The sequence below is a fragment of the Petromyzon marinus genome, chromosome 17, assembly GCF_048934315.1.
Source record: "Petromyzon marinus isolate PM22_M1 ecotype Great Lakes invasive population chromosome 17, UKy_Petmar_22M1.pri1.0, whole genome shotgun sequence".
Lineage (NCBI taxonomy): Eukaryota > Metazoa > Chordata > Hyperoartia > Petromyzontiformes > Petromyzontidae > Petromyzon > Petromyzon marinus.
In genome coordinates, this window is record NC_133683.1 from 15,333,247 (window position 1) to 15,356,282 (window position 23,036).

The 23,036-nt window shown below is 52.2% G+C and overlaps 1 protein-coding gene across 4 annotated transcripts in view; it reads right to left on the reverse strand.

The window, feature by feature from the left end:
• Nucleotides 1-18,248, reverse strand: part of PC (pyruvate carboxylase) — a 55,797-nt gene extending 37,549 nt beyond the window's left edge. Inside the window, exon 1 of one of the 4 annotated variants that reach the window (XM_032956027.2) lies at nt 18,069-18,248. In XM_032956027.2, coding sequence (XP_032811918.2) covers nt 18,069-18,233 — 165 coding nt within the window. In that variant the 5' untranslated portion in view covers nt 18,234-18,248. Of the gene's footprint in view, nt 1-1,138; nt 1,403-9,979; nt 10,080-18,068 lie in introns of those variants that run through there. The other 3 variants (XM_076067657.1, XM_032956028.2, XM_076067656.1) reach the window with 3 other exon arrangements.
• Between the last annotated feature and the right edge of the window lie 4,788 nt (nt 18,249-23,036).

A 23,036-nucleotide genomic window follows, 5' to 3' on the forward strand; every position in this document is an offset into this window, starting at 1 on the left:
AAATGCGGTTCTTGTTTACGACGCAATCAACAACGAAAACTAATATCACAGTATTTGTACAATCGTGAAATAGAAGCTACAAGCTGTTTGCATTGCCCTGTATCCGTGTGTCGCATACATTTGTTCTAGGGGACAGTTGGGATTTCTGGGGGGGCCGAGAAGCTGACCTCGGGTCAACAGGAGAAGCATGTGGACCAGAGACCCTGTGGTATGTCGGGATTCTGCGATTCCTCAAACCCAGAGGCAACACTTCCCACATTCCTCAGCTCACTCCACCTGCACCGAATCAATTAAAACAATCGTCATTTTGAAAAAGTCTTTAGAAACGTAAATTGTACTTAGTTCAATACATATCCTGTGCTGAACTTTTGCGTAGCAATCACTCGCACATTAAGCAAGTTAAGACGAATCTCTTCTCACCTATTGGCTGACTGCATCTATTAAACTCATACGCTGTGCCCACCGCTTCTGTACAGCGTCTTTGATTAATTATATTGTAGACACCCAAGATTCGCACACATCCAGAGACCCATAGGACCTGCAGTGACCTACGAACGCCTCTATAAAAAGCAAAAAAGACTCGACACGCACTGTGTCAGCACGGTATACCTGGGAGGCTGTAACGTTGAGACGCTGTGTAAATCCACATTGTATCCCACACGCATGCCTTTTACACGTGCATCAACTGCGCACTGTTTAACACATAGGCTTCCGCGGACAACATCATCCATAATACAGGTTTCTTTGGTTTTGTGTTAAATCGCGTACAAAATATATACGCGATATAACCCAAAAAAAACCTGTATTATGAACTGCGCACCGCTGGGCGCAAGATGCGAAAGAGCTTCAATTGGTTCCACTCAGCCCGCATTCCATGAGCAACCCAACCTAAAAAAAAACGCCTTAACTCCCAAACCAACGCCTTGGCGTGAACTCAAGCGCTGGCAACGACGACCCGGGAAAGAGCGACACGGGGGGGCGGACTTTACGGACCCTCGAGCCAAGCCGACGATTACCAACAAGGCCACGTGCTCGCAACGACGCTCCGTCACCGCTCCGGGGCGCGAAGCAACTTCCTCCGGCACCTGGACGGCGAGGCGAGCCACGCGTCGTGTTCCACGTGTCGCCTCCGAGTCACTTGCCTGCTCGTGTGGTCTCCGTGTACGCCGGACGTTGCCTCGCTCGTAGCTTCGGCGGCAGCGGTGAGCCGGGTGTCTGCACGCGGAGCCGGCCACAAGCGATCAAGCCCTGGGCTTTTCTGCGAGATTTGTATGCAACTCCCGAGCGCGAATGAATGGTAGAAACAAGCAGGGCTTGTGCAATCGCTGGAAGCCACACCCTCGCCCTAGCCAATCCAAGCCCCAGCGCCGGGGATGAATTCCTGCCCCACCGCCACCCAGCCGGCACTGCCCTGCCCTGCCCGAGGGGCAGGCGCTGCCCCTCTCACGGAGTCCGCCCCCGACGCCACACCCCCCACCCAGAGCCCCGGCCACACGCGCACGCACACGTCCGAGCTTGGCTTTCAACAGCAAAGTGGCCCTGTTTTCAGAATTCTCAATCTCCCCCCTCAACCACTCCATCCCCCAGCCACCCCCCAGCCACCCCTCACCCACTCCTCACCCACCCCTCACCCACCCACAAAAAAAATTGGGACGCAGTTCGCAGTTGGGAAATCTGCTGGGCACGGCTTTAAAAGAAAAAGGCGGCGGTGTCGCTGCTGCTGTTGATTAGCGGCGTCGTTAAGCACGAGGCGTTGTGCAAAAAGATGGGCATACATTGTTTTCGGTTCAGATAAATGAGCGAGAGGCGAGGAAGCTGAGGCACGTTCCCTGTACTATAAATAAATATATTACTTCTCAGATTTAATTCCAATTGTGCAACGGTCGTCGTGTCACGTGACGAGGGATCCCTTCGGATGATCTCGCACAGCGGTGCAACCCTCTGTGCGAGAGGACGGCCAAAGGAAGCGGCTATCACAGAGCTACCGCCGAGATCCCTTCAAGTGACCTCTGGTCCACACAGCAGCGGGGAGCACTTCCCACCCCCCTCTGCATATATGAGAGTGAGATTCGTCACGAGACAGTCAAATTAATATTTCATACTCAGGCCTGGAATTTAGCCAACTTAGGTGCAGAATCAGATTCAACGCAGTGTTCTTTTGTGCATTTATCGGCGACCAGGCTGAGACCATCAAACTCCACTTGGGAACCCGGGCTCTCAGTGGTGCCATCTCAGCGCACTCGACCTCTGAGCCACTCGGTCACCTGCATGAAGCACGCTGTGTGAAGCAGCTGCCTACTCGGACAACGCAGTCAATAGCTTCTCCACAACGCCGCTCCACGTGACCTTCACGTGACCTTCGCACATAGCACGCTGGTCTCTTGCGGTCGTAAGCGGCAAGACTTGGATCGACGTTAAGCGTTCGACGTGCGCGCAAGCGGCCGAGATGAGAGCCGTGCACATCACTCGCAAAGCTAAAGCGCAAACGGACGCAACGCAGATGGCACTCAAACCGGTCTGGACGGCGGAAGGCCCTCACCGCCAGAGCCAGGTAATTCAGGGAGAGGGGCGTCAGCTGCCCACTCGCGTGCCACCGCAGAGCACCGAGCCCTCTGCGTTAGCGCCGCACGTCACGTACAAAAACAAAACCTCGCATGCGACTGGGCGCACGGTGACGCAACAGCCACCTCCCGTCACCGTCACAACAGCAAGCACGGTATCGCGTCCTAAGAGTTATCACCGAGCCTTCTACACCAGCGTATCTGGTAACGGGGCGCGGCTGTGTCACAGCGATTAGCGCACGGCGCCATGAACCCGGCCGCCTGAGTTCAAATTTATTCCACCTCGCGGGAACGCTGCCCTCTCCTACACACCCTGTCGCGGAGAACTGTTCACCGAATTAAATGAAATCCAAATTTCACGTGACGGAATGTTTCTGTGCATTCACTGGTAATCAGGCCAGAGGCCATCAACTGGTTCCAGCGGAAAACCCAACTTCATCACGGGCGGCCCAAAACCGGGACGTGCACCCCGGATCTGAGCGGTGCCGACCCAGCGAGCGTCGCCTGCTCTCATCACAGTTTCCGATTCTCCGGATTTCGTCGGTCACATAAAAGCCAATTAGGTCTAATTGTCAAAACCATAAACGAGTAATTAGAGTTCATTTGGGGGGGGGGGGATACTGGGGGAGAGGGGGGAAATAAAATTGCCCCAAAAATATTTCCCAATCATTTTATTAAACAGCGGAGAGACGAGCAATTCCCAATGCTCGTTACGGTAGAAAAACCACTGCATTTATTTTTGATGAACGGTACGTCAAGTTTTAAAGCTTTATTTATTTTCTATGATATCGCTCACAACAGAGGTTGGCTCAACCGAGGATCCAAATTTGGTTGCTCCCATGCCAGATCCATCCCATCGAGCCGCCGGCACTTGGCACGGACAGGCGGTGCATATCCACAACATCCCAAGAATGTCACGGTAAGAAGTTAAAAGGCCAGCAGAGGTGTGAGCAAGCAATTTCTCCACGCGAAATACAGTGAGGGAAAAAAGTATTTGATCCCCTGCTGATTTTGTACGTTTGCCCACTGACAAAGAAATGATCAGTCTATAATTTGAATGGTAGGTTTATTTGAACAGTGAGACAGAATAACAACAACAAAAATCCAGAAAAACGCATGTCAAAAATGTTATAAATTGATTTGCATTTTAATGAGGGAAATAAGTATTTGACCCCTCTGCAAAACATGACTTAGTACATGGTGGCAAAACCCTTGTTGGCAATCACAGAGGTCAGACGTTTCTTGAAGTTGGCCACCAGGTTTGCACACATCTCAGGAGGGATTTTGTCCCACTCCTCTTTGCAGATCTTCTCCAAGTCATTAAGGTTTCGAGGCTGACGTTTGGCAACTCGAACCTTCAGCTCCCTCCACAGCTTTTCTATGGGATTAAGGTCTGGTGACTGGCTAGGCCACTCCAGGACCTTAATGTGCTTCTTCTTGAGCCACTCCTTTGTTGCCTTGGCCGTGTGTTTTGGGTCATTGTCATGATGGAATACCCATCCACGACCCATTTTCAATGCCCTGGCTGAGGGAAGGAGGTTCTCACCCAAGATTTGACGGTACATGGCCCCGTCCATCTTCCCTTTGATGCGGTGAAGTTGTCCTGTCCCCTTAGCAGAAAAACACCCCCAAAGCATAATGTTTCCACCTCCATGTTTGACGGTGGGGATGGTGTTCTTGGGGTCATAGGCAGCATTCCTCCTCCTCCAAACACGGCGAGGTGAGTTGATGCCAAAGAGCTCCATTTTGGTCTCATCTGACCACAACACTTTCACCCAGTTGTCCTCTGAATCATTCAGATGTTCATTGGCAAACTTCAGACGGGCATGTATATGTGCTTTCTTGAGCAGGGGGACCTTGCGGGCGCTGCAGGATTTCAGTCCTTCACGGCGTAGTGTGTTACCAATTGTTTTCTTGGTGACTATGGTCCCAGCTGCCTTGAGATCATTGACAAGATCCTCCCGTGTAGTTCTGGGCTGATTCCTCACCGTTCTCATGATCATTGCAACTCCACGAAGTGAGATCTTGCATGGAGCCCCAGGCCGAGGGAGATTGACCGTTCTTTTGTGTTTTTTCCATTTACGAATAATCGCACCAACTGTTGTCACCTTCTCACCAAGCTGTTTGGCAATGGTCTTGTAGCCCATTCCAGCCTTGTGTAGGTCTACAATCTTGTCCCTGACATCCTTGGAGAGCTCTTTGGTCTTGGCCATGGTGGAGGGTTTTGAATCTGATTGATTGATTGCTTCTGTGGACAGGTGTCTTTTATACAGGTAACAAGCTGAGATTAGGAGCACTCCCTTTAAGAGTGTGCTCCTAATCTCAGCTCGTTACCTGTATAAAAGACACCTGGGAGCCAGAAACCTTTCTGATTGAGAGGGGGTCAAATACTTATTTCCCTCATTAAAATGCAAATCAATTTATAACATTTTTGACATGCGTTTTTCTGGATTTTGTTGTTGTTATTCTGTCTCTCACTGTTCAAATAAACCTACTATTAAAATTATAGACTGATCATTTCTTTGTCAGTGGGCAAACGTACAAAATCAGCAGGGGATCAAATACTTTTTTCCCCTCACTGTAGCTCTGGTGCTCCTCCAAAGGGAATTTGCCCAACCTTACTGTTCCATGCTGACAAGCTGCAAGAGGTGGAGTACCCACACTTTACCCCACCACACACAACTTACCGATCATAGACTCACCGTGGTGAGCCCACTTACACTGCTGGGGGGGGGCAGGGCCGTCCATAGGGAGTGCGTGGCCTCGGGGCAAACCCAACTGTGGGCCCTGCGACGCCTTAAAATTAATCCGCAAGTATTGCATCCGACACCGGGGTGTCGAAGTGCGGCCCCCCTGCCCCCCCCCCCCACATAGCGCGGGGCCCGGGGCGGTCGCCCCAATTCGCCGTTACCCCCAGGGACAGGCTCTGGATGAGGGGACAAAGGAGGCGCAGGGGATTTAAAAAATACTTGCCTGATTGTTTCAACTGCCGCGCCGGGAGATTGAATCGATTTGGTGGGCCTCTGGACGACGTGTCCAGCGTACCGACCGTTACACTTTGGCGGTGGTGCCTCACCGCAACCGACCGTTAATTGTTTGCCTTGAGCACGGCTTGGACTGTGTCCTGTTGTTTCCCAATCTGCACTCAGGAGTATGAGGAACCGGCAGCACCACTTGGACGACACCGCACGCCGTGACATGCTTCTTTTAAATCCCGGAATAAAAAAAAAATAAAGTTAAACAATGACTCCACTGGACACACAAAAGCAGGACTTTTAACGAAACGGCCAAATCCTATCGCCTTGGGGAATTCAGACCAATCCTATTGCTCCAAAATTTTAGGAAAACATGTATTTAAGAGTATTTGGCTGCAATAAATGAACCTTATGGCGGGACCCCAAGGTCCCAGAAGTCCCCGGCTCTCGCATAAACTGCGTTGCGACGTCATTTTATGTCTGTTGAAGGCGAACGATACGGCGATCTATCCCTCTCGACGAGCTCTGCACGATGCGCTAATCAAAGTTTAAAAATTTTGTTTCTTCTGCGCATTCGTCTTCGCTGCGCTTGGACGACGCGACAACAGAATGATTCGCGCCAGGCGGGTCGCGGCGTTTATGTGCGCGCTGGGACGAAGTCGCCAAAAAGGAATTAATTAATTAATTACGATTTTGACTTCCGTTTATTGTGGACACAAGGTTCAAATGTCCACATGACAGGCCACTTCATGGAGCTGTCTCATTCGTGGCCAGGTCGCTTCCGAAAAAGAGCTGCGTAGCCCAGTGGGCCTTTCGCCAAAAACAAACCGAGGCTGAGCAACATTTGCCAACGCGTGAATGAAACCCGCCACACGGCACCAAACCGCCGTGTGTTTGCACGCAAATCCCGAGCGCGGTTGCTGCCAATACGAGCCGCTGTGCCCAAGACAACAACAGAAACACCTTCCGTGATGATTACGTCGTTCACCGGCTCAAGACACCAAATAGTGGGGAGACTCCCACTCGCAGCCAGGATCAGTGTTGACAACTTAGCGTATTTGTTCTATTTACGCTGAACTTGTTGCGCCGTACGTAGCCAACCGTGCTAATCTTCGCCAGATCTGGTGACTTTTTGGGTTCCCCTGGTGACAATATATCTCGTAAAAGTGAGGAGCGACAAACCGAGTGACTTTCTGAGACCAGATGCAGATTCAGGGGCGATTGCAGATAAGCATTAAGCATCCCGTACAAGTTCACTCTGTGTAACGGCCGGCATATTGTCTGGCAGGGACGACTTTAGAAGGTCTGTCCAGCGACATCTGGTGAATATTCTAGGTCCGTTTGGCGACCTTCCGCTTTGAGGAGTTGGCAACGACGGCGAGGCTGTCCCCTCATTTCCTCTGCGACGGCGCTTCAATCGGGGGGGGCAGCGGTTACACGGCACTGCGCCACGCACGAGGAGGAGCCGCCGTGACCCTGTTTGGCACAATGTGCCCCGGCAGGGCGCAGGGGCCGTTTGGACAAATAAACACGCAGGCACTCGCTGTTGCCTCAGCGGCTCGCGGAGATATGCGAAACCGGAGAGCACAATGTGAAATCTGGTGCCATATGCGCGGAAAATCAGCCCCCACGCTCGCCATGGGGCCGGGCGAGCGTGCGCGCACGAGTCGGCACGCGCGAGTCGGCACGCGCGAGCGCCCGTTGCGAAATCTTCTCGACTCGAACGAGAATGACCGGGGTAAAATCTCCGACAGCCTTTTTTCGTTTTTTTGTCACAACAACAACGCCGCGACCGCGAAGCAAGCCGAGACGGACCACTGCGTGTCTCCCAACCGCGGTCGCTTTTTGCCGAGCCCGCGGGCGACTTCAACGACACCGCAGCAGTCCCGGCCGCTGCACAGCAAAAGATTAAAGTAATGCCATTATCACGGGAAGAATAAATCGTCACCGCCTACTCGACCCGGCCGGCCAATGGGGCGCGCGAGGCAGCCACACAAACGGGACTTTGGCGAACGGGAGCCAAATCGGCTGTTGCCCAATTGATGCTGCAACCAATGAGGTGCAGCGGTGAGACAGACACCACCGCGGCACAAACAGGTTTTACATGGAGCCCATGGCTGTGGTTCAGGAATACAGTGACTTAACAGAGTTTTGCGCAGGCCTAGCATCCCATTCACCCCACAGCGTGTCCCGCCCATCCACCTGACCGCCTGACCATCTGCCTGGCCATCCACCTGATCATCCACCGGACCATCCACTCGACCGACCATCTGCCTGGCCATCTGCCTGACCTTCCGCCCGACCTACCGGCCGACCATCCACTCGACCAACCATCCACCTGACCACCTGCCTGGCCGCCCAGAGGACGTCGCCCTGAAAGTTATCTTTCTCATTGGCAGCGTGGTGTTTACAGAGCACGGTTCCTATTTTAAACCGAAAAGGCTCACAGGTCACCTCTCCTTGGGGTATTTTGGAACCACAGTGTAAAGTACGATCTCACTCTTGAAAACAGCCAATCTCTTTGCCCTCTCTCTACATTGAGAAGGGCCCAGTATCTGAAACAGCAGGCTTACTTTGGGGCTTTTTATATTGGTAAAGATGAAAGTGGTGACATTGTAAACAGATAAGTGTGCTGTAAATATGTAAACTCTGTAACATTCTGAATATGCAGTGTATTTTTTTATCATTATTGCACTTGCTTACCCAGGAAAGCCTCGCCGAGCCTCAAGCCTCACTTTCATGAGGGTCTTACCAGGTATTTTCACAGTCGGGGGGCGATGTTGCTGCTCGTGCGTAATCCCAATTGAGTTATTTCCAGGGAATATTTCAGCATTGGGCTGTTTGGCCAACACCAGTTTACATTGTGTTTTGTTTAGCTGTGGGAGAAAACTATAAAACAAGGAGGAATCCAATGCAGAACAGGGGGAGAACATACAAACTCCAAACAGAAGGCGCCACCAGTCAGTAATCAAACCCAGGTGCTTTTTGCTGCAAGGCACGAGCGTTACCACGCCGCTGCCACCCAGTCTCCCTATAACCTATAACGAGTCTCAGTTGTTGATTCGAAAGCGTTGGAAATCTATAGATACTACAGTGGTGCGTATATAAAGTGTTGCAAAGTCATCCCTTCATGAATCTCAGCGCGTGCTGGCAGCTGCGGAGAATAAACCCGCCGGGCCTATTCCCCTGTGTAATGGCAGAGAGGCGGTGTGTTCACGTCTCGCGGTGTGCGGACGAGGAAAGTTCGTCAAGCCGCGGGCTCCATCGCGTCTCTGCTCGAAGGTCGAGTGGGGGCTGCTCGTTTCCCGTGCGGCGGCGGGCCTTGACGATTAAAATTCACCGCTCCGCTCCCACGCTCTCTCCGTCAGCCGCCGCTGCAATCGAGGAGCCCCCTTTATTACTGGCGCCGGAGCGTAAGATTACCCGGCACCTAAACATGTGCATCGCGGCACCGTCTCAGTCGAAGGCGGAAGTCCCACCATCGCATGGGGGCGGCCCCTCGGATTCTCTCCCTCCCTGTGCTTCTACTCTGTACCGATTCTCGATTCACATCCACCGTCCTCGCATCTCCTTCCACCTCATCCTTCCCATCTCACCCTCGTCCTCCTTCTTCTGCGGAGATGCAGCGGTGGCAACTCCGCAGCCCCTTCTCACCGCGTCGGCTTAGTCTCTCACTCAGCACGTGCCCAACCCATTCAGTATCTCGCCTCTCTTGCCTTCTCCCGAACGCGAGTCACCCCAGCTACAATGCGGAGTGACACAGGCAACACACCGAGGAAGGTTCCTCGTTAACGCTGCCTTGCCGTTCACTAATGCAGTGCCTTTATTTACACACGAGAGACCCACTGCGTTCCTCAATTACTTTTCAAGAGGGTCCCGGCTTTGCGACGTTTGGCCAATTCTTCCAGACGAGTCTATGGCTATCACGGGGTCGTAAAGCCTGAAGTGGTTGGAGGATAAAACACACAAAGCTCCACGCAGATAGATTTCACCCTCTGCTGTCCTGCCAGGGGGGAGACGGAGACTGGCCCAGCAACGTTTGAAACAATCGCTCACCGCTCACATTAGCCGTGGCCGGCAATCAACTCGGGTCACCGGGTTCGTGTTGCAACGCTGCTCCACCCACCCGCACGCACGCGCACGCACGCACTCTCGCACACGCCCATTAAAACTCACGATGCAGCAGGCAAAGCCCACTGGACAACGACAGGTGGTGGGAGAAAGTGATCGTCGCCGGGAATTGCCGCGGCTCGCTTGAGCGACGGCGCGATCTGAGAGACGGTTCTCCGTTGCTCGCCACGCACGTCCCGTCCCTCTCCTCCTGCCGTGACGAGCGACGTCACGGCGCAATAACGGGGCAGAACCGAGGTCGACGCGGAACGACCGTCTTGCCCCTTGCACGGGAGACGAAGCTCAACGACGGCGCCACTCGCGACCGCTTACACTCGAGACCCGGCAAGCCGAAGGGGGTTGCGCGGTAGCTCGCCCGGTGGCCGCGGAGACCGAGCGAGGCCACGCGGCACGACGTCGCGGCCGCCTCACTGGCGACGACGAGGGTTTCTAGATCCCGGCGGACGAGCGGCAGGGTGGCAGGAGCCAACCGTGACCCGACACCGCGTGTGTTGAAAGGGGAGACGCGCACCGCAAGCGCGCACGAGTGTATATTGTCGTATCTGGGGCGTGTGCGTGGATAGGAATGCTGGCACGGGGTACCACGGACACGGTGGGGGACATCTCGTGGTGCTGCCGGTCACGCGGTGTGCAGCCAGGCTGTAATCCACGGGGGGCTGAGGAGCGCTGGGTCACAGTCTCGATGGGCAACCCCCCCCCCCCCCCCCCCCAAAGATTTGTTGCAGCTCCAATGAATTTTCAGGGTTGTGCCGCGCGATGTTCGGCGTGGTGTCCGACGTCGCTCCATATCCTGAAAGCTTCTTCAGAGACTGAATTCAGAACTTAAGATGAAGCGCCTATCACTCAAGCTATTGATTAATTCCTCCAATTCAGGAAATTAATTGAGCCGTGGTGCCAGGAATCGGGACTGAAATGTACCGTCTATGCAGCGGCCGTGCGTATCGATTCCACAAGGGCGGCCAGGACCCATGTCCTCTTCTTAGCTGAACACCGTGCCAGGCAGCACGCAGCCCAATGCCCAATGATTCATCGATCTTGTTCGGAAATCGTTTTGATTCTAAGCATTGCATCTCTATTACAGGCTCGGAATCATGAGGCTAGGAATCCTGAAAATCGCCCATATCTGTGTCTGTATATACAGACTTTATGTACAGACAATGTCATATTGGCAACCATTCACTGTTTCTAAGCCAATTATTTGCCCTGCAACCGTTGTGGGGGGTAAAAGGAAAAGCTGCTGCATCAGCAAAAGAGCTTCACACGCTGACAGAGATAGAAGCAGTGTGGGTGTACATGTCTGTGTGTGTGTGTGCATGCATGTGGGTGTGTCCGTGTGTATGGGGAGCGGTGGTGTAGTGGTTAGCGCTACGCTGCGCTACGAACCTGGGGACCCGAGTTCGATTCCCGCTCACGGCCAACACCGGTGACGATTATCTGAACCGGTCCAGGGCCTCCCCCTAGGTCGACTCAGCCTCAAATGAGTACCTGGTGCAATGTGTAGTAAACATCGCCGCTGGGGAGACAAAGACGGTCGGATGTAGTGTTGGCTACCCACCCCCTCGTCCTGTGCCGCCCTTCATAGGTGCTACTCGCTCACAGCATTTTCCCCAACAACTACACGAGGGATCTTTGTCTGTGTTTGTGTGCACACGTGTCTGCGCGCAGCAATTTCATAAATGATGGAAGCACCTTAATGCGAGACTTTTGTGCCTGTAATTAACTTATTTTCAGCTGAGAATAGCCGTGAAATGCGTGACAAACCGAATTCACGGCTTCAGTTCCACGCACTTAGACCTCTCGCTGTCAAACGTTCCTGCTAGCTAGGGTCACGTGTGGTGCGACAAATTAGCCGAGGCGCCGCCCGGCGTGGAACGCGACGCGGCCTACGGCGACTACACCACCGCCATCGGCCAAGGCCGCTCGTCTGGTTGGACGCATCGGTCCTCGTTGACTTTGCGAGTCTGACGATCTTCTTCTTTCGTATGGCTGCTGATGCAGATTGCAGAGCAGCAAACTACAATTTCACATTCAGGTGGTCAAGCCGGACAAGCGCGTCAGGAGCAGCGGGGTGTAACGCCGAAATGTCTCCCTCGTATTTGCACATCGGGAATTGCGTCGTGATACGTTCTACCGTCTGTTCTGGATGACCACAGTCGCACGCTACTAGAGAGTTTTTACTTTTCCATTTGTGCACCATCAGGTATCCGCATCTTGCCATGGTTTAAGCGGATGCGACTTAGGGTGGACCATGAGCTCGGTGGAAGATCAAACCCAGGGATCTTCTGTGTTGGGTCTTTCACAACAAGGTGTTTTTTTTTGTGAGTAATTTTTAACTCTGTTCAGCTCTCCAAACTTCATCCGGGTTGAACTCACATCGTTTGAGGTTCAGCGCATGGGTCCAAAAGGGCTTGCGGCGTGACTTCAAGCGATGGACGAGGGATTTTGTCAAGCTCCTGATGAACGGGAAGGCGTTTCGCATGACTTCCTGGAGGGTTGCAGCATCACGGCGGATGCGTGGGGGGAGAGATTTGTGACAGCACGGGCAGCCACGGTGTTGGGGTCGACTTGAGGGTTGCAGTGATACAGCGCACTGCGGTGTTCAGTTGGACATCTGACGACAAGCGATTACTCTCGTGCAGCCAGTGCCGCACCCTTCGGCAACCGTTTGTCATCAACATACTTTCCACGTGGCAATTCCACGTGAGCATTACGAGGGTGTTTGATCGGAGAATTAAAAAGTCATTCCCTTGCCACCCGCGCAACAATGCTGTATGATCCACCGCGAAAATGCCTTCTTCAAAATCACTATTCACAAGCCGGTGCTTCCAGAGTCTGCTGCCTGTAGCTGGTGGCTACGGGGGGGGGGGGGGGGGGCGGCAGAGGGCCCTGGGTTCACGACGTGCGCTAATTCCACACCCTTTCGCGAGCCCCCGGTTACCACTACAGTGCAATTATCCCCACTGAAGAATCCGCATTCCGAGGCCGATGCAAATTAGCGAGCGGGGGTGCGGCTAAGCCGCTGACACATTTCGCGCGGGGTTTTTTTCTTTGGCATTCCGCGTCACCTAAAGCTCGTCTAAAGGAGAAATGGCCGGGTTACGGGAACCCGGACCGAAACCAACCCGAACCCCGGGCTCGCGCTTCCGCACGTGCGCACGGCACGGCTGTGGGGAAGAGGGGGGATGTTGCACAAGCACTGCGGCCGCCGCAGTGCTTGTGCGCGGTTGGCATGGTGCTCCACCACACGGTACTATAACCGAAAGCACATGGGAGGGCCGAGGAGAGGATTGTCCACCAGTGAATGGGAGAGTCGAGGAGAGGATTGTCCACCAGTGAATGGGAGGGCCGAGGAGAGGATTGTCCACCAGTGAATGGGAGGGCCGAGGAGAGGATTGTCCACCAGTGAATGGGAGGGCCGAGGAGAGGATTGTCCACCAGTGAATGGGAGGGGCGAGGAGAGGATTGTCCACCAGTGCAATGAGATGACGAGCCCCCAAGAGAACCAGCCACGGCTTTCAATTTCCCCCCCTCCCCAGCAACTGCCATACGGAGTGAGAGAGAGAGCAACTATAACTGGCGATGCGTGGATGTTAATTGCAAAGCCTCTGGGCAGAAGGCTTAATGCTTGTTTAAAAGGCCATTAAAGTCATCCAAGCATTGTGCCACTCCTACAGGGTGAACACGGCGTTTGGAATGTGCCGAGTCTTTTGAATTTTTTTTAAGTTTCTAATTTACATTTGTATTGTATTGTTTTAGTTCTTTGTTGTGCTTCTCGTATGAATAACATTTCCATAAAAGTTATTCGACTGCGGTTCACTCGCCACAAGCGTGCCATGAGCCTTCAACTCATCGATCTGTAACGCTTGGAACACACGCATCACCAGCCTCTGTCATCCCAGCAGTGTTAATGAGGACGCCACAGGTCACAGATCGGCGGGTCGCGTGTGGTGGAGTAAAGTGTGCGTACTCCAACATTCTTCCCAGATATCTGGCTGGCATGGAAGAGTAGGCCAATACAGCCTCTGGAGGGGCTCTCTAGGGCTCCCTCTCGTGGAGGCCTTTCCGCCAGCAGTGACGCGAGCGAGCGCCTGAACCTTTCCGTTGACTGCCGCAGAAGTCGACTTTCTCAATGCTGAAGGATGCCCTGCGGCGACGCTTTGTGTCATCGTAGCGTCCACGGCGCCCACAAAACCACTTTCACGTCTATGACGGGAGGACGACAACCCACCTTTGAATCTCTCCGTTGGTCCATTATTAGAGTGTGGTCTATTATTATTGTTATTATTACCCATCATCGGCCATGATCAATCGACTGCTGGATGAAGGAATCACCGAGCTGTCTGCCATCTGTCACGGTCCTGGGATGCACGCGATCCATCTCGCACTGATAACGGAGCCGATATCTGGGGGGCGTTCCCACCTTTGGCTGCCACTCTGTCACCAGTCTCAACCACTGCCTATCGAGTCCCTTCTAGCGACGCATCTCTGGCCAGGAACACGTGTCCATTTTCAAGATAATTTATTTCGTCATCCAACATGGGTGTCGATGTCGCTTCTGCGTAAAACCGAACCGAATCGTACCGTGCGACGATCTCGTCGCAGTCAGTTTGAGGAATTCAGAGCCACAGCGGCAATTCTCGACAGACAGCGAATCCCGCGCAATGACCGACGCAGGCCAGCGGACGTGGCAATTCACGCGTTGTGAGATGCAGCGTGCGCGATATGCCGAGCGGAAGGAATTTTGTCCATCTTATCGGTCATCAGAACAGAACATTGTCAAGAACAGGGTTGGTGAAGAACATCTATTATAGGAAGCCAGAGATTGGTATCTGTACATCAGTTTAATTTTGTGAACTGTCAAAGAGCATGTTATGCTTCATATTCTTGGTTCTTTCGGTAAAGTCAAGTAGAAGGGAAACAATAAAATAATTTAATATATAAAACATTTTATTGTTTCCCTTCTACGTGACTTTACCGAAAGAACCAAGAATATGAATCCCTGCAGTCACTAAAGCTTTAAATCAAAATATTATGCTTCGTCAATGAAACGCATTGCAGTCAGGAACCCTGACATAGAGCTCTCCATTTCTGCCACTGGCACAATGTACAGTATTTAAGTGTTTGGTAGTGATGTCACAAGAGTGATTAAATAGCACGCATGACCGAAAACAGCTTGTTTGTATATTTATTTTGGACCTTTTCCCCAGACTCAGGTTAGGAAATAAGGAATCCATTCAGATCTCTCGCACAGCTATGCCAAGGAACAGCCAGTGAAAGCGGATACCAGGGTGCTACCTCGATAAATCCCTTCAATCGATTCTTTTTTCGTAATTCTCGGAGCTGGAAGTTAGCCACATGATGTTGCGGAAGAAAAGAATGTGAAGGTTTTTTTGTTGCGCATTCATTGGCGAGGCCATAGGCTCTTTACGCTTGAGAACCAAGTCAATTTGTTTATATTTTTCTCATTAACATTTGTTTTGTTTACATTTGTATTGGGCAGCCTCATGAACGCGTACCAAGGAAGATGTCTGAAAGATAAAGAGCTGTTTTCTTGTTGGGTCGCATCACGTTGGGTAAGGTCAATTGTGTAAAAAGTGAACGATTTAAAACATGCAAAACAATGCGGTTCAGCAATTCCTGATAAAGGAGTACGTGAATTATTCAACAATAATCGCTCTTAACTTACGACAACAGCAGGACTCGCTCGGTTCCACCTGCCCTCCAAGAGTAAGTACGCTGGTATGCCGTACTATCAGCGATAACATCGTGCGCGATTCAAGTTGCCACTGTGTGATCACAACAAGAGTCGCCGCGTACGTGAACTCTTTGCGGAAATGAGACGGGGACGGGGGACTGAATGGACCAGTTCTAGAGCGGTGTTGGGGGGTAGGGATTCAACTGCACAATGACATTGCCATTCCTTGGGACAATCCGAGACGGCGTCACACACTTGGCATGCCCTCGGCCCCACCCGTGGAGATGCAACGCATGAAAAATGGCAACAGAAGCTGACGCGTGCAAGGACGTCCTCTAGATGTCCCGTCTCATTGGATATCCACGTAAACTATTTTACCGTTAATGCACTTATTTTAAATGTGGCAGGCACCAAATACGGCCATGTCCCAAACGGAATTCGCCAATTTGGTGAAAAACTAAATTAAGCCACAAGGCTCTTTAAAAAAAAAATGCTGGCCCCAGAATTGGTGACCGTTCCCAGCGCCGGATTTCGGTATCTTTTGCCGAGAGCGGAAAATATCCCTGCCCTCTCCTCCCTATAACCTCATAAGGCAGCCATGAAAATATGTCGTGTTGTTTATATTATTCACATGAAAACAAATGTGAAATCAGTCTCACTTTTCTTATCACGAAAAGTTAGTTTTTCTTTTTTACCCGTCGGCCCCTATGGAGTTTTGGACAGGAAACAAATGCCCCATTTTCTACCCCCTAAATCTGGCCACAACCATCCTCCTCCCTACTGCCCGCCCCACCAGAGTCGAGCTTATAGAGGTGGTAACCAGCTACATCCAAACCGTCGGAGCAAGTTGGGGCCAGATCTTTTTTTAATTCTTCAAACCGAACCGAGACGCACAGCCACGGTGCCAAACCACCACCGCTTTGCATCGCGTGGGAAAAAAAAGCACGTGACGCGTGATTCTTGGAAGCGAGAGGAGATCACAGGGGGCTGGCGTTCGGGCTTAGGGTTAGAGGTCTGACATTAGGGGTTGTGGTCAGGTTTCAGCGTGGTCAAATTCGAGTCATAAAAACGCTTCATCATCATCAAAGACAGAGATTTGCAGGCTCTAATTCAGCACGTGCGGTAATAGTGAGAAGCCATGAATCAGGGTAATGAGTTTGGGATTCTTAAGTTGCTAAGTATACACTTTGATTCACTCAGATAAAAGCCCTCTGCTATAAATAAATAACAGAGCCGTGCTGTAATGTTATGGGCACGACAGCACGCCCCCTGGATCGAGGAGCACGCCCTACGCCAACACTCCACGCCGTCTCACGCCGTAATATCACCCTACCCAAATCTCACAGCTCTACCCCTTCCATACTCATCCACGTCTTATTCAAATCCCTCACACTAATCCCAACCGGACCACTAACCCCGTCATAACTCTTACCCAGAACCCTGACCACCAACCTCCCCCCTTACCTACAATCCTACCACTAACCCTACCACTTACCTATAACCCTACCACCAAACCTAACCCTTACCTACAATCCTACCACTAACCCTACCACTTACCTATAACCCTACCACTAACCCTACCACTTACCTATAACCCTACCACCAAACCTAACCCTTACCTATAATCCTACCACTAACCCTACCACCAAACCTAACCCTTACCTATAACCCTACCACCAAACCTAACCCTTACCTATAATCCTACCACTAACCCTATCACCAAACCTAACCCTTGCCTATAACCCTACCACCAACCCTACCCCTTACCTATAACCCTACCACTAACCCTATCACTTACCGATAACCCTACCACAACCCGTATCCCCAACACTACTTCCTACACAAAAATCCAACCCCTACCCTCACCCCACCCATACCCGTGGCTCCTACCCCCCACTCCTCCCTCCTCTCCTTCCACGCGTACAGCGCCACCCCGCGCACCCTCGCAGAACGAGTTCGATCCCCGCCTCCGGCATATTCAAAATCCCTACTGAACGATTCTTTACCGAAGCGCGCCACCTGCCGTGAAATACTTCAGAGGGACGGGATTATCATTTGCCGTCACCGCTCCGCATTTACAAAGACACGCGGCATTCACTCTATAGATGTACTTTGTAATATAAAGTGTACACTAAAACTGCAACGTCGGATGGCTTATCGCTCAGCATCGACAATCGCAGCGATCAGCCCACAGACCCGCGGTAAGGGCTGTGGGCTGCTGTTGCTGCTCGCAAGCGGACAGCCACAGTGTCTCTCCACAGCAGGGCGATGATGCTGCACTCCCAGGGAGGCTTAAATAAAGGAGACACAACACACACGGCGCATTGAGTCGGCAGTGGAGCGGCACAAAAAAATACACGAACTTCCCCGCTGTGCGCTCGCTCGCTCGCTCTTATCTCTCTCTCTTTCCACCGCCCTTCACGGAAGCGTGCAAATGACAAGCGTGGTGAAGTATGGACAAACAACCCGCGCGGCGTGGGGAGAGAAGGAAGGTGTTCCTCATCCAGCAGCGGATGCACAAAACAGGCTGCAGAGACACCGATCACACCACCACCACCACCCGCTTCGGCAGTCGCTGGGTTACAATGCGCTCGCCCGTGCCACGTGGAGCCGATGCCAGCCGGGTTCGGGGTGGGAGGGGGGGCGCCTGTGTGCGACACGCAGGGACCCCGAGCAAGGGGGGGGGGGGGGGGGAGCGGGACTCACCTGGCCGAGGGGGTGCGGCAGAGGGGGTGCGGCAGAGGGGAGCGGCAGAGGGAGCCGCGGGGGGAGACGCGGGGACGGGAGAGCCGCCTCGCTTAGCCCCTGTGGACGCAGGCACTCGCCAGGGACCGCGGCGAACAACAGCCACTTGTAGCCCCCCCACTGCATGCGGCAAACGGAGGCGTTTATTTACATTTTAATTGGAGCGTGTGAGGGTGTGGTGGGGTGTGTTGGTGTGTGTGTGCTGGTGTGTGTGTGCTGATATGTACTGGTGTGTGTGTGTTGGTGTGTGTGCTGGTGTGTGCTGGTATGTGTTGGTGTGTGTTGGTGTGTGCTGGTGTGTGTGTGTGTTGGTGTGCTGGTGTGTGCCTGTGTGTGTTGGTGTGCGCTGGTGTGTGTGTGCTGGTGTGTGTGTGCTGGTGTGTGTTGGTGTGTGTTGGTGTGTGCTGGTGTGTGTGTGTGTTGGTGTGCTGGTGTGTGCCTGTGTGTGTTGGTGTGTGCTGGTGTGTGCTGGTGTGTGTGTGCTGGTGTGTGTTGGTGTGTGTTGGTGTGCTGGTGTGTGTTGGTGTGTGTTGGTGTGTGTGTTGGTGTGCTGGTGTGTGTGTATTGATGTGTGCTGGTGTGTGCCTGTGTGTGTTGGTGTGTGCTGGTGTGTGTTGGTGTGTGCTGGTGTGTGTGTTGGTGTGTGTTGGTGTGCTGGTGTGTGTGTGCTGGTGTGTGTGTTGGTGTGCTGGTGTGTGCCTGTGTGTGTTGGTGTGTGCTGGTGTGTATGTGTGTGTTGGGGGGAGCGGTAGTGTAGCGGTTAGCGCCCTGCGCTTCTAACCCGGTGACGCGAGTTCGATTCCCGCTCACGATCAACACCGGTGACGATTATCTGAACCGGTCCCGGGCCTCCCCTAGGTCGACTCAGCCTCAAACACAAAGACAAAGATCCCCCGTATAGCCTTTAACAGACTGTAGGAGAAAGTGCAGTTCGCGAGCACCTACGAAGGCCGGCACGGCACACGAGGGGGTGGGTGGCCAACAACCACGCCCGGCCGCCTTTGTCTCCCCAGTGGTGATGTGTACACACGGCACCAGGTGCTCGTTTGAGGCTGAGTCGACCTAGGGGAGGCCCAGAACCGATTCAGATTATCGTCACTGGTCGTGAGCGGGAATCGAACTCCGGTGGCTGGGTGCGTAGTGCAGTGCGCTACCCGTGGGGTGGCCTCTATCCAGAAAAGGGCTGCAGTTTGCATCATTTAAAAAATGTGGTTGGAGCGGTGGCGCAGCGGTTAGCGCACCATGCTACGTACCCAATGCAAATTGGATTCTCACTTTTGTACCGCAGCACTGCAGCGTTTAACCTCAGCTTGAGTTGGCCGGAGCTGAGCTCAGTAAAATGTTCCCGCCGCGATCGTGTTTGGGGCAATTGGACCATGTAACACAATGCAGCATCAGTCGCATTTCCCCATTGCATCACTGCTGCTATTCAACAGCCACGTGTGCAGTGACAGTGGTCGTGGTTGTTCGCCGCGGTGCCTAACTGCGAGCGGTCTCTTGAATTGTAATTGAGCCGCTGACACGTGGGTAGGCGCCTGCGTGTGCCGGCATCACGACACCACGTGGTTAGCACAGGGGAGACCACGCACCCAGCCCACTCATCTGTGTTGACCACGCACCCAGCCCACTCACCTGTGATGACCACGCACCCTCCCCACTCATCTGTGTTGACCACGCACCCTCCCCACTCATCTGTGTCGACCACGCACCCAGCCCACTCATCTGTGATGACCACGCACCCTCCCCACTCATCTGTGTTGACCACGCACGCAGCCCACTCACCTGTGTTGACCACGCACCCAGCCCACTCACCTGTGATGACCACGCACTCTCCCCACTCATCTGTGTTGACCACGCACGCAGCCCACTCACCTGTGTTGACCACGCACCCAGCCCACTCATCTGTGATGACCACGCACCCTCCCCACTCATCTGTGTTGACCACACACCCAGCCCACTCACCTGTGTTGACCACGCACCCAGCCCACTCACCTGTGTTGACCACGCACCCAGCCCACTCACCTGTGATGACCACGCACCCAGCCCACTCACCTGTGATGACCACACACCCAGCCCACTTCTGTTGTTGTGGAGTAACTCATGCAGCCAGCTATGGCTCTAGGATTTGGTGTTACATGTTATTTATGTATTCTAGATTTGAAGCTTTCGTGACTGCAAGGATCCATACTCTTTGGTTCTATTCGGTAAAGTCACGTAAGTAAAAAATAATTGTTTTATTTTATTTTTTACCTACGTGACTTTACCGAATAGAACCAAAGAGTATGTTATTTATGTAGTTTATTGTAAAAATTCGGTCACAGTCCCTATGATCACTGTTACGTTGCAATTATGGCTTTATTTTTTGGTGATTTCGAAAAGTTTTTTGGTTTGGACATGTTTGTTTTGTTGTAGTACGGAGTTAGACTGATGGCCTTAATCTAAGTTTTCTTGTGGTTGTTGTCGTTTGACTTGCATCCCACTGGGATTTTTTGCACACAGCGTTGGTGTACGGTGCTTTTTTTCAGGAATATTTTGCTGTTTTTTCATGGATTTTCTGTTTGCACAGTCACATAGTCACTTTAAGATGTTTTCTTGTTCGTGTTTTTGTTTTTTTGTTTGTTGTGGTTGCACCCGATTCAAGAGCCGAATGGCTCACAGGGCAATACCAAAATAAATAAACTGGAAACACTCACCTGTGTTGATCACACACCCAGCCCACTCACCTGTGTTGACCACACACCCAGTCCACTCACCTGTGTTGACCACACACCCTACCCACTCACCTGTGTTGATCACACACCCAGCCCACTCACCTGTGTTGACCACACACCCTACCCACTCACCTGTGTTGACCACACACCCAGTCCACTCACCTGTGTTGACCACACACCCTACCCACTCACCTGTGTTGACCACGCACCCAGCCCACTCACCTGTGTTGACCACGCACCCAACCCACTCACCTGTGTTGACCACACACCCAGCCCACTCACCTGTGTTGACCACACACCCAGCCCACTCACCTGTGATGACCACACACCCAGCCCACTCACCTGTGTTGACCACGCACCCAACCCACTCACCTGTGTTGACCACGCACCCAGCCCACTCACCTGTGTTGACCACACACTCAGCCCACTCACCTGTGATGACCACACACCCAGCCCACTCACCTGTGTTGATCACGCTCCCTACCCACTCACCTGTGTTGACCACACACCCTACCCACTCACCTGTAATAACCACGCACCCAACCTACTCACCTGTGTTGACCACACACCCAGCCCACTCACCTGTGTTGATCACGCACCCTACCCACTCACCTGTGCAGAGCACGTCGCTTTTGCCTTACAGAGTTGATCGAGGGAGAGTTGACATGCCCATCTCTTTGGCTCCCGCGTCTATGCTCCCCGCTTACACAATCCGCACCGACCAGCGTGGTGAAGTATGGTCCACATAACCCCCATGACCAGCACGGGCCGTGCAGGCCTGCGTCCAGCAATGGATCGACAAAAGGGCTGTACATGTCCATTCCTCTGTCTTCATAAATACACTGGGCGGTGGTGTTTAGTGCACTTTGTATTTGCAGTACTTATCCCATTTAACAATACAGTAATCATACATTCCAGCCATACTTAATCTACCAGTGGATGAATGCCTCCCCAGGGCATGTCAGAAGGGGATTTATTTTGTTCAGAATAACTTCCCCGGATGGTGATTGTGGGTTTGTGCAACGGTGGAGATCGTACTGTGCCCGGCTCTGATGTCAAAGCCTGAACCGATGTTAGCCCTGGTCAGGAATCGAACTCGGGGGCGACGGGTTTATCTCGTCAAATTCACACATTGGTTGTTTTTATTCGGACTACGCAAATAATTCGGTTGTTTTTTTGTTATTAGAACACTGTCTATATTTTGTCTGTGGGTCAATACAATATTATCGAATTGCACGTTCGGTACTGTCCCGTTGAGCGGGGAGGGTGGTGATGGTTGCTGGAGACAACTACACAATAGTCATTGTGTAGTTGAGGTCCTCCGTTTCTCCAGGAATCTGACAGTTCGAGGGTGCAATAGTTTAATCAGATAAAGCCGCTCGGCTCACACTCACGCCACAAGTTAAACATTATTCAAGTACATGCCCCATAGAGCAAGCCGCGATGACGATGGTGTAGAGATAACCCTGCGTGACTGCAGCAAACCCGGTTAGAAATGATGTTCACGTGACCATCTCGTCGGGTGACGGCACAAGTGCTTGGCGCACCACACTAGAAACCCGAACGGGCTCAAGTTCAACTCCCGAATCCCGTGGGTGGCGAGCGATATCTGTGAACCTATCCTGGACCTGCCCACTTCACCAAACCCCGCACCAACCAGCGGGATGAAGTATGACCAAGTGACGCCAATGACTGACATGGGGAAGACTTCATCCAGCAATGGACTGGCCTGCGAATTGTTAACGCGGTGAATGGGTTACAATTATACTTTTTCTTAATAAAAGCCAATGATACTTTATGATTCGTTACAATGATACATTTGCATTGGTTTGCAATACAACGAGAGCCAATGACAGCGAATAGTTGTATACTTCATATGAAGGAGACTTGGTGTCTGCCTATTTATTTTGTTATACTGTTTACCATGCTGTTATTCAACACAAGAATGCTCAAGATTACGTGAACTGAGAATAGGGTTTCCCCCTTTTATCTGGCAATAAAACAGGTGTTAAGTTTTGATTTAAAGCTTTCGTGACTGCAGGAATTCATATTCTTGGTTCTTTCGGTAAAGTCACGTAAAATAATATTATTGTATTGTTTCCCTTCTACGTGACTTTACCGAAAGAACCAAGGATATAGGTGTTAAGTTGTTAAAACACCAAACTGAATCCTTTTACAAGGAATCATGTCTGCATTACCCACAATGCTTATAGTCAGA